This window comes from Lethenteron reissneri, chromosome 27, assembly GCF_015708825.2.
Source record: "Lethenteron reissneri isolate LAM-NWPU_2019-01 chromosome 27, ASM1570882v1, whole genome shotgun sequence".
Taxonomy (NCBI): Eukaryota; Metazoa; Chordata; class Hyperoartia; order Petromyzontiformes; family Petromyzontidae; genus Lethenteron; species Lethenteron reissneri.
Genome location: NC_083805.1, coordinates 10,719,094 through 10,731,586, shown reverse-complemented (window position 1 = coordinate 10,731,586; position 12,493 = coordinate 10,719,094). Strand labels below are relative to the sequence as shown.

Sequence of the window (12,493 nt, the reverse complement as noted above, 5' to 3'; positions counted from 1 at the left end):
TGCAGTCACGAAAGTTTTCAGTCAAAATTTTACAACGTGCTATTATATTTCACGGATGTAAGGGGCAGAGCTGTAATACTTAATTCCACCTCCACTCTGTCCTGTTCTTATCATGGCACCACTCTCCGTTATTTTCCTCGATCTAACAAAATACCAGGCAAGCAATTGGGTGTCCCTCAAAAATCAGTGTACCTCAAAGATTAGCTGAAGGTAATTGATGGTTGATTGGCTAGTACAGGGATATGGAGCAAATATTCAAGATTGACAGACACAATGATCAACGTTGAACGGATATTGTTCATCTCCTGGCATATTGCTCTAAAAGGGAAGTATCTTTAAATAGTGTTGGGGGAGGAAGGATAGAGCCGAAAGATGAGGGGTGGGGCCTCATGGGAAAGGGGCAGGGCTAACTATAAAGGGGCATGGCCTAAAGAGGAAGGTAGAGTAAAAAAACTCTACATATGGAGGTGCTTCAACCATTAACTTCTCTTGAATTAAGGAAATTAATGCATAGTCAAACAAGTGCAGCAGGCGGGAAAAAAATGCAATGCTAAAGATGTGGCCACAGGCTAAACTAGTGTATCACATTTCCCAGTACACCTTATTTTAAATCTTCAAAGTTCCCATTTTTTTCTTCACACAATGACACTGGAAGGCATACACTAGCAGCAATCCTGTGCTCTGTTGGGATCAGATTTTTATTTATTTATTTTTTATTGCTGGGTTAATGTGTGAATAGTTATTTGCAGTCTCAAATGGAAAACCACATCGGGCATATAACTCAAAAGCAGTTCTTAGAATATAAAAAAACACCAGTAATTGTACAAAATGCAGCACAGTGCAAATGCATCATTGTTAGCCATGGGAAAAACTGAGCATAGCACCTAGAAAATGTCTCTCAAGTAACTTCCCGTTGATATGTAAATTGCCTACAATTTCTAGAATATGTCCCTGATTCTGGGTGCTAAATGAGTCGTAAAACATATCTCTTTGAATAATCTTGACCATTCGCCCAGGACAACAAAGTGCTTGGGCGAAAAATTATCCATGCCAGTAAAAATGATCAATTTGATGCAGGTCAGAGGATTGGAAAAGTATGTATTCTATTCATTACAAATTAATTAAGCATGGAAATTCAAATTAACAGATAAATATGTAATAGACTAGCTTTTTTGCCCGTCTAAGGACGGGTGTATATTGCAGCAAATCTGAAATATTCAATAGAAAAATTGTTCAGCTCATGATTATTAATGAGGGGGGGGGTTGCCCCATGTGGAGTGACGTCACCCACTAATGTTTTTTGGGGAGGGGTGCGGCATGTGGAGTGACGTCACCCGCTCATGATTATTAATGAGGGGAGGGGTGTAAATAAACGTCATATTTGAAGCGACTTTGCGTAATAAATTATTTAATTTAGCTCGACCTTCCTTTGCGTTCGTGTAAAAATCCACCCACTCATGAATATTAATTAGGGGGGGGGGGTGGGCCTCATGTGGAGTGACGTCACGCGCGGGACGGACAGACATTTCTGGGTGATTATAGTAGGTAATTATTTAAAGGTCTTAGTTCAGCTCCATTACGTGGGGAAATTTATTTTATACCTATGCTTTTATGCTGAAAGCTAAGAGTGCCGTGTTAAGTATGCGATTAAGAAATGTGTTTCCTTGGTTATTCAACTCATCTTGAAAGTGAACTGAACATTCAATACTGATCGTTAGCAGCCGTGTCAAACTGGCCTCGTTAAACGAAGCGTATTCATTTGCCTGACAAAGAGAAATGATTACAAGGTAGCTGCACCCACGAGCAAACGTTCCATCATTTAAGAATCTCATTCCGAGAGTGAAAATTAATTAATTATTTTTTGTTTGCACGCTGCTCTATGAACCCACTGACCTGAGCTTGATTCTCAGTCATGGTTAACAGCAGTGGTGAGTGATACCCTTTACCAACCCGCACAGACCAGCGTGATTAAGTACAGTCCAGTCAAACAACCTCCACGACCAGCGTGGAGTAGGGAGGCCTTCATTCCGAAATGGATTAACAGAGTAAATGAATGCACTTATTTAACAATTATCATATTTTTCCGTAAAAAAATTTCCCCTGAAGATTATATTGCTTTTTTTTTTAAAGTTTCAATAATAGTACATTTTGTAACTGGTGTATTAATATACATTTTAACATTGGAGAGCACCTCCATATAATTTCATCATTATCAGCAATTGCATATCGATTGTTGGATGAATGGCTTTCCGTGTGATCTATGTAACACGATTTTTGTTTCTGAGTAGTAAGTGTTATTTTCTAATCGCGTATGCCTCAAAAGTATAGAAAATGGCTATTATTCCCCACAAAATTTGCTTTTGTGATGAGGGCTTTATGTGAAGGAATGACACAAATGCACACGTTTTCTCAATGAAAATAAGTCAATTTCAAAATATCACTGTCCTGGTCACAAAAGCTAAATTTGTGGGGAATAATAGCCATTTTCTGTATTTTTGAGGCATAAGCAATTAGGAAATAACACTACCCAGGATCAAAAAATAAATAAATTTGTTACACAGTGTTATTAATAGAGTGGATTATTAACTTTGCTTTTGTGTCCTGGTAAAAAAAAAAGCAAAGTTTGTGGGGAATAATATAAATTTTCTGTATTTTTGAGGCCAGTGATGCCACATCACATCTCAGTCGTGCACATGAGCTGATCTCTTTGCACCATCTCTGTGGTGGCCATGTTTTCGGGCATCTACCCCTCTTTTGGCTACCACTGTCACCAGTCTTGAACATTAGTGACGATCTGCTTAGCACGGTTGGCTATGTGCAGTGTGAAAGAAGTTAAACATACATGCTGTACATCCCTTCACTATATCGTGCTTAAGCCCTTTTTCTTCGGTCAATGTGATATCTCTGACATGATCTGTGTCCCTGGTTCCTCTCAATGTAATCCCAGCAATGCATATCTCTACTCTTCTTTACATACCTTAACGCTTTCATTCCGTGTGCTGTCACATTTCCATTTTTCCAATCCATAGGTCATGGCAGGTACTATACACCGTGAGGCACATTGCTATACACAATGTTGCTTTTCATTATCAAATAACATTTTGCACAATCACTCCAACCTGTTCTCACTCACCTATTTAACTAGTTTTATCCCAGTACAACTTGAATAATATGCCCTACGTGTTTTTCAATTGTGTCCATTCAACAATGGTTACATTAGTTGAACTAAATAGTTTTGTTGTGTTCGTATTTGAAAAAAAGTATCATTACATTTGTTTTTCCAGAAAAGCACCGATGTCTCACATGACCCTTGTTTATGAGGGTCCTGCCATGTTTTTGCAGTTGCGGTGCAATGGTTGCCATGTACTGGACATGAATAACTTCATAGTTCATCGGATTCCTGCAGTGTATATAAAGATTCTGATTCTGTCCACTGTGAAGCAGACAGTTCATATTTGTACGGTTAGTACACGCCCACAGTTTTAATCAGGGCGGTCGCCGAATTCGAACTGACTCTTTTTGTCTCTCAAATATTTTTGACTGCCTTGTAGGTGTTGTGTTAATGTTATTACGTTATTGTCAATGTTTCTATCTTCGTGAATTATGACATTTCTCCTTGTGAAGTCAAAAACGACTTTCATGAATATCAGGATCAAAAGCTTTTTGGGGGGAAAAAAGCATTGGCACAAGTAGAAAGCAGAGTTTTTCCTTAATTTATTTTCCGTAGTATTACAAGGTAAAACAGATTTACAATGCATGACTATCGACATGAGATACCGCTGGTTAAAACGAATGTCAAAAAGTCAAACAACCTTCACATAAAAATGTCAGTACTGTATAGAGTAGAAATACTATGCATGACGTAGGACGATGCAGGAATTAATGCTTGTTATTTTCAGGCTTGCAATAACATAGGACGAACAAAATCAACATTCACCAAAAATACTATAAGAGCCTAAATGTACATATATATTTTGTCCATTCACTGGCATATGTTTGCAGTGCTTTGTAGTTTATGAACATAATTTCCATTAATTAGCAGCTTTCTAAAATGATATTACAGATTCCAAGCATTTTCCATGTGTTTTCTTTTTACTTTTAAAATATAGGATGTCAATAAAATTATAGCCACACTCGGGAGTACAAGCATTTTATTGTAGGAGTTTCATCCCTCTAATAATCTCAACCTCTACATATCTGGTATGGCAACACGCAGTCTCGCGATTTGAGAGTTCCCAGAACATCTCCAGTTTCAAATGCTTCCTCTACACATTGGTGAATGTTCCTCGAGCGTTTCGTTTTTTGGCATAGATGTGATTTTGTACAGAATCTAACCGTGCAGCTCAAACTGCTGTATAATAATAACTCTTTGATAATGTATGATACCTTCATGGACACCTTGTAAACTATTGTGGCGGTTGCACTAAGCGATGCAGTGTGACTACGACATAAGCTCGGGCTCTCACGTGCCCTTGGCATCACTCACGTATTCAATTCACACCCTTGGAGCACATGCGATGGTTTACATTACGAATGTAAAATCCTGCACCGCAATATTGGTGCCGTTCACAATCATTGTATTCCTCATTAGCTGTATTAATATTTTAGACATTTCACAATGTTGTCCAACTTTGATGTATATCATGCAGCTGAAAAGAACAACGGTAGAGAAGTCGACTTTCTTCCAGTGGCTCACATCCTGTTGTGAGCAACGTGCACTCGCAGTTATGACCCGACATGAATGCATTTTCCAATCCCATGCTACCGTCTATGATGGTTAAAACAGTGTGCATTGCTTTTAATAACAGCGGTAGGCAATGCTCAGCGTAACAACAAAAGTTGTTCATGGATTCTGCACCAAATGCAAAATAAGATCATTTATTCGAGCACAAGTATGTCAAGCCAAGGGTTGCAATAGGAAAGTTAACACAACGATTGCACTATCATTGTTGTCCCTTCCACAGCTCAAATGTGCATCTATTCTACTTGTAGACCTAACATGGTTTAGTTGTAACTGTTCTTTGAAACCCAACTCATGAACTAATTTTTTATTATACTGATCGGACGGATTTATTCTGCAACTTATTTTGCCAAAAATGTTGATGTTTGATAGACTACTGTCATCAGTCCAGATACATTTAATCACTGGCCAGTAAGCTTTAACTTCATTTAGATATGTCTACTTTCCTGTTAGTGATCATGTCGCAATATAAATGCAAATGTCACTTCTATAATTATGCAAGGTATGCTCTCCATCGCCTTCTATTTTGAAATTAGGAGTGTCAATAAACCTGTGGATGATGAATGTAAAACCAAACATCACTGTTCAGCAATGTATGAAAAAGCTCCCTACCGAACGTGTGCACTATGGCACACACATTTTTAGTTATGAATATCAGTTGCCAAATTAGGTATATAATTAGAGCATGCAAAAGGTGTTTGTATGCTTGAATGGTATTGTTTCGTTTGTTGGGGGTAATTGCTTTAATTGCTTTAACACCCATGTGCCTGCAGATCTAATGTGACACATTATGCAATGGCTATTCCACGTGCTTTGGTAAATTAAATGGGCCAGGTGGAGTTTCGGTGTTTGCCCGCCCCGTTTTCCTATTCATGTTTCTGGCTTGATCAAAGTTTGGGCCAGATTGTATTATCAATGCTACAAGGAACAGTATAATTATACGTATATCCATCAAAGCACTACAACTACACATTAATGTGGTTAATGTTTTTATAGGTAATGCCACTGTACTGAACTCAAATATAAACATTGAATGCATAAAATGTAATTTTTTTGTGTGGGTATGTTTTTACAGTGTAGCATGCATTGTGGTTAAAATGTTATTGTATTGCAGCAAGATTGGAAATTCATGGCCTTTATAGATGTCTAGGGCTGTGCAGATGTGGTCAAATTGCTGTTTTTAGTTTTTATGGGAACATCAGGATGAGAATCAAGGTGGCGGAGGGGTTGAGTAGTTTTATCAGTGACAAACCATAGGGAGCCTGCAGGCACAAACATACTGAGGCATTGGAGAACTGCATGGAAGCCCATAATTCAAATAAAAGGGAAAATGGCTTTCTCAATGACAACCAAATCAGAACCACCTGTACACTTTGACAGCAGCACTTACTATCGGTGGCAGCATACTTACAAAACGTTTTATGCCAAAATATCAACAAACTCTGAGTGCCATCCCAAGCATTTTTGACATTTCCGTTTCCATTGAAATTCTAACACTTGTCAGTACTGCTCCTGTGATTGCGCCCGGCTTGAAAATGGAGTGTCACCTGTAACCCTTAGATTACAGCTCTGTGCTCTGACGTCAGGGCTAAAAAAATCAACCGCTCAGCTCTTTGTGATGCAAACACCTATTTTGTTAAAATGGGTAAAAAGAGCTGGATCTTGTCAGACGGTGGAAATTGGTACCACCGCTTTGCCTACACATATTACTCGTGTTCTCAAGAATTCGCTCGAGTGGACAGTAGTTTATAAGCTAAGATGTGCATTACTGATTACCAATAAGATTTATTTTAGGTCGTCAGTGAAGCACAATACACATTCTTGGCATGTCATTTTACCAATTTCCATACATACATGGCAAGCCAGCCTATTGCTCATTTAATAATGAAGATGTCAAGCTTCCATCTATATCAGTATCACTTGTCTTAGGCAGTGGTATGGCCTAGCCGGGAGCACGTTTGCCGCTTGTTGCAGAGGTTCACGGTTCTAATCCAGCGGCCGCCCTGATTACTACGGTTGTGTAATAATAGGTGCGGTGCACTTCACAGTGGACGTTAAGAGGTACCCTGACGTCATTTGCTCGAGTAGCCCATTGCGTGCTGGCGTCAGGGTGTAAATTTGGCAAATTCATAAATTATCTGTAAATGACTCAATCGAGATTATACATAACAATCATTGCCCCCCCCCCCGACTTGCAGAATAATGCCCCAGTTTACTTTTGCAAATGAGACTATCCTGGTCTCGTGTGAGTTCTCACCTGGTTAGACAAAATAAACTATTGTGCCTTTTGCCATTTTTACCCACAACTATATTGGAAAGCAGATTATGAAACAAAACCTTTAAAAAAATGTTTCATTAATTGATATACATATATGCTGACTATTGCATCGTCTAGGTATGACAAATTTATATTTCTTTTTTTTCATTTAAAACATTTCAATCGATGTTACAAGACACCGGAGCAGTCGCATTGCAAAATATAAATACAGTTTTATGAAACACAAATCGACAGTGTGAGACAAAACACTACTTTAAAATCCTTTGTGTTTTGGAAAATGCCTCGCTGTTCTCAGCATCTCGGTGTTCCCATTTCCAAGTGCTTAAGACGTGGACTGCACGGGAGTGACCAAGATGGGACAGTTGATTAGATCCATACAGAACTCGCATCCATGCCTGATAATTGCTCTAACATTTCAACATGTGTAGATATATATCTCTCAGCCCCAGTGTGAGAAGTTAGTCAATGAAATATGACCCCTGTAATGCTACCAATTTATTTTTTAAATACGACTTTAAATAATGCAAAGATTAATAGTTACAGTATATCATAAAAAACAATAAATCAAGCAAGTGATCTTACCTGACTGTTTATGCACAGCACTGTTGCATTATGTGTTGTCACATTTTCTATTATCCTTGCCACTCTCGCTTTCAACTTGACACAAATTTGACATGAATTTTGCCGTAAGTATGACCACTTACACAACTGTTTTTTGTGCTTAAAATGACATTAGATTTTTTTTTCGAAATATATTCGGTAATCCAATTAGCAAAGACGTCGAATGTTCATTTGTGGGCTCTTTGAATACTTGAACTGCCCGTTTACACGTACTTAAATAATGTTTTGTATTTTCCTGTCAAAGGTGTTAATTTCTCTGGTGGTCCATATTGCTTTTACATTCTTATGGTCTGCTAGCGATTATCATAAAATCCCATTAGTTAAACGGCAATGTATTTGACAATTGTTTGTTCCGCTACAAAGGCAATATATCTGATTCATATACTTAAGTGAATAATTGTGATACAACACCTCGAAGTTTTACGCAAACTTTATCAATGATCCAAAATAGAAATAATTTTGAAAACATTTGGTTGAGTGAGTAGTCAGGCGAAAAACAATCCCTGCCAATGCAATTGCACTGGATCAATTGTATGATTCTCAGTTTCCCATCTACTATTCGCAAAGCACACTGGTGCAAAAGGCATTAACATTTCTGCGACATAATTCACAAAAGCCAGTGTGCGCACGCCATAGACAATTGACAATTTTGAAATGTACTTGCAGCTTAGGTGTACTTCAAAATACCCCGATACCTTTTCTTATAGAGTATGCAGGTTATCATTTTTTTTTAACATCCTGTAACACCTCGCAATGTGATTATTAACTCTGCCTTTGAAAAACATGTAATATACATAGTGGACTCACATCTCAAGCAGTTGCCTTTTTCAGAGCAATTGATAATGCACAGCAATGAGCTGCTCAATCATAAAGTTAATTAAAATTTTAATTGTTGATTTTTTTTTTATACAGAAAAAATTGAGTCTATTATTTTAAATTCAGTGGTTGTTCATGACTCCAATTTAGGAGTCAATAACCTTCAATGAGTTTTTTTTTTAATCCTCACAAAGGTGATGGGGGGTGGCAAATACATTGGCGAAATGCATCAATGTATGCTGAAAAATATTCCTCAATGATAACAGGTATTTGTTACTCAATGAATGCGTGCACATTTAAACAAAAAAAACAATCCTCTGTTAACAGTAGAACTACTCAAACATGTAAAACGTATGGTGCAGTACATTTACCTGGCTGCCCCGCCCCCATGGCAAAACTGTACAGTCCACGGCATTAGCTGATACAACCGGAACATTAAGATCATCAACCTGACACAGTTAAAATACTCCATATAGAAATACTGAAAAAGTGTTTTTTTCTTTTTGATTATTTTGTTTAATGTAAAATGTATAAAAGGGTGAAGAATATTTTGTGCTGATTTTTTTCCCGTTTCATATTTTCCGAAGACTTTGACAGTTGATCCCAAGGATGTTCATTTTTGATCTGAAAATATAAATCCACAATGCAAAAAAACCGTTAATAAATGTGCAACTGTTAATCGCAAATCACTGTTCTTTGTTATAGTGCACTTTTTAATTAATGCAGCTACCTTGAACTCAAGTCTGCAGACAGCGGTGACTTTATTTAACTAGACAATGCGTCGATTCACTCATTAACATATATTCTTCGGCAAATGATACGTGCATATATTTGAATCATGCATGTAACAGTTGAATTTTTGTATGTTATCTGTATGTTAATATTATCCCTGTTATTAACTATTGTTACTGCAGTATATTCACCTAAATGTAAAAAAAACGGATACAAATCATGACCCCAAAATCGTGACAATTCTTGAAATCACAAGTAGGATGAATCATTGCATTCCTACTCAAAGCCTCTGAACAAAATGACTCAATTACAATACGCTGCATAGGATACATTTAAAGGAAAACATCGTTTGGTAAAGTAAATGTATAATAACACAGGCATACGTCAACAAACTGCTATTTACGAACAAGCAGAATCTCTTGTGTTGCACAAAACAATGGGTTGGCTCCCACCCACCATGCAGCCTCGTTCAACAGTTAAACGTTATGTGTATTGTTTGATTCATTCAGCCTGTTCACAATTATCCCTACTATTTAAAATACTAGAATTTCGGTGGCTGCAAGCTCCTGCGGAGGGCTTTGCCTCCACTGATTTCCTCTTCTTCCCCACCCCCCATGTGCAGATGCTACTGAATCTATTGTATGTCGGGTGAGTAGGCATATTTGCCTAAAAAATAGATTTTTTTTTGGGGGGGTGGAGGAAGTGATTTTGGGGGGAGGGGGGGGTGACAATTGTTGTTGTAAACCTGTTGGATCAAATTTTTACCCCCACATTTGAGGGGGGGGGTCCACTTTCTATAACGTTTTGATTAAGGGCTTCTGAAATGCTCTTGTAATTTAATTGAGGGACAAACGCATAAAGGGACAAACGGAACGCTGGGATTTTATAAAATAATATTTTCGGCACAACGTAAAATGTTTTTGGGAAAGAAAGCTTCGTTTTTACTTCAGGACACATACTTGAACAGTATATACTGCACCTGCTGCATTGCACACAGCTTGTTCACAAAATGTCACCGTTTGTTGTTCGCCGGTGTGAACAAACACTGTAAAAGCTCTGCTCGTGATAGACTAATCAAAGCACCAACCTGCCCCATTTGCATATTATTACATTTGCACCCATTGCATTCAAGGCTGCCGCTGAACTATAAATGCCGACGTTACGTAAAAAAGGATTTGCTAAACATTAAAAACAAATATGCCCTCATGTGAACAAAGCATCTTTTTTCGTCTCCCATTTTGTGTGGGTGTTGCAAAACGTGTTGAGACGTTTTCCTATATCACGGGTCCTGCTGTGCAATTCACAGAGGGTAACGACGGTGCAGCAATAATATGCAACTGCACAGCGGACATCCATGAACTGCTAGATGTCTCGTGACATTGGCAATGCACCATGTGAACGCTATGTCACCCTTTTTATGTCACATTCAGCCACAAACACCTCTTATGTCCGGGGAAATTAATCCATCAAAGATAAATTAGTGGAATAGCTTGTAATATGTTCCATATTCATGTTGAAAATTATCCTTTCTTGTTCACTACCATTTCAGAAATCAGAATAACAATATATTCCAGTTAAGGATGGTCATAAAAAACAGCATATGAATATGGAATCCATCCAAAATAAATAAAAATCTCAAATTAAGCCCTGCAGCTAGTTGGATTGCTATACACATGCTGTATCTTAAACTTTAAAAAAGATGTGCAATCTATGAAATTAATTCTCCTGGTTCATGGTGCTTCTTGAGTAAAATTTCATTTTAGAGATAGGTTATATTAGAATGTGCACTCCAAAGAGTAAACAGCTTCATTTATGAAGTGTGCACTAAAATGGAAATTCAGCGCTCGCCCAAGGCAATAAACAAATACTAACTTCTTACCACAAAGTCGCACTGTGTTGCACGTACACGATCTTCTTGAAGCTGTGCTTACATCAGATACATTATTGTTTGGTGTCAATCTTAAATAACTTTCTGCCCAACATGAGTTTGGCAATTACAGCACTCTTTCCTGATATTCTAATGAACCAATGTTTTATGGATATAGAATCTATTCAAGCACAAACCAAAGAGTTTCTCAGAAGAAAAAAATGGTGTAAATGCAAATTTCACTTTGTGTGAAATTACCACTCTTGCATGGCAAGCTCAAATATTGATTTTGTAAATGTGTTTTTTTTCCAATATTCTATAATAGTGCCTTATTCCATAATAACTGCTTACACTAGCAGTTGGAGGACTACAAGGTGTACTTTTTTGCTAAAGTATGATAATTAGATATCAGTTTGGGCAAGGTCAATGAAACTGGTAGCGTGAAGATTGTTGTCGCATTCGTTTCATACCTCTACAGCTCTTTACATCTTCCATGACGTGAGAAACATTGTATCGAGTTTTTAAACAGTCTCAGGTATTTGCCAACATTTTGGGTGTGATTTATCCTCATGCTTGTTTTTTTGCTGTAGAAATATCACTCAAGGTTTTTTTGTCTGACACCTCGTGGTAAAAACAACTTAAGCACATAAGGAACGTCGGGAGCTGGGCTGATTACTCTACCAATGACTGTTTTGATCACTCAAAGAAGCAGGAAAAAGGTCCCACCTCTGTTCCCACGTGTACACCACTGGACAGGAGGCGATGGCAGGGGCTTATCATCGACATTATCAGCTATGTCACAGGGGGTGTGGCTTGTAGGGGGTTTCCCACCTTTGGGAGGCAGGATGTTGGGGGTGGCTGCCATTTTTATAGGGGCTCAAGTAATCGACCACAGAAATTGTAGTCTATTACAATTTTGAGATGACTAATTTACTTAATTGTCTAGGCTGTAAATATTATTGCAAATATTTCAACCACACAGTTCAAACCGCTGTCGAATTAAATGTATTTAATATGGATACATGTTTCAATACCATGTATGCTGTATTCATTCAGCACACATTTCAAGCCTCTAGCCAGACCTTCAGATATTCATTAAACAGTTTTCACACCTTGGCAGCACTGGGCCTGGTCACCACTGGGAATCTGGTTTATTGGGGGGTATCTACTTTCCAGGTTCTGAAGCTTAATCAAATGATCTATGCACTTGGCAAGCAGAAACTGTATGGAAAGCAGTGACATGCTCAAAATAAAAATGTATCCACAATTTTGCCTTAGATAAGAATGATTTTTATAGATTATATATAGAAAAAAGAATTATGCCATGACATATGGATTAGACATATGCACTCTGACAGAACATGATTTTTTGTTGTTGTAAATGATGAAAATAAGCTAGCAGAGTTGAATGCTGGGACGAACACGGAGAGGCAGAATG

General features: G+C 37.9%; 1 protein-coding gene across 3 annotated transcripts in view; it reads right to left on the bottom strand.

The window, feature by feature from the left end:
- Window positions 1-3,697: 3,697 nt before the first annotated feature.
- The window catches only part of LOC133348558 (huntingtin-interacting protein 1-like), a 133,826-nt gene continuing 125,030 nt past the window's right edge, over window positions 3,698-12,493 (bottom strand). For all 3 annotated transcript variants that reach the window (XM_061561439.1, XM_061561440.1, XM_061561441.1), the window contains one exon: window positions 3,698-9,080. In XM_061561439.1, the coding sequence (XP_061417423.1) occupies window positions 9,070-9,080 (11 nt within the window). In that variant the 3' untranslated portion in view covers window positions 3,698-9,069. The remainder of the gene's footprint in view (window positions 9,081-12,493) is intronic.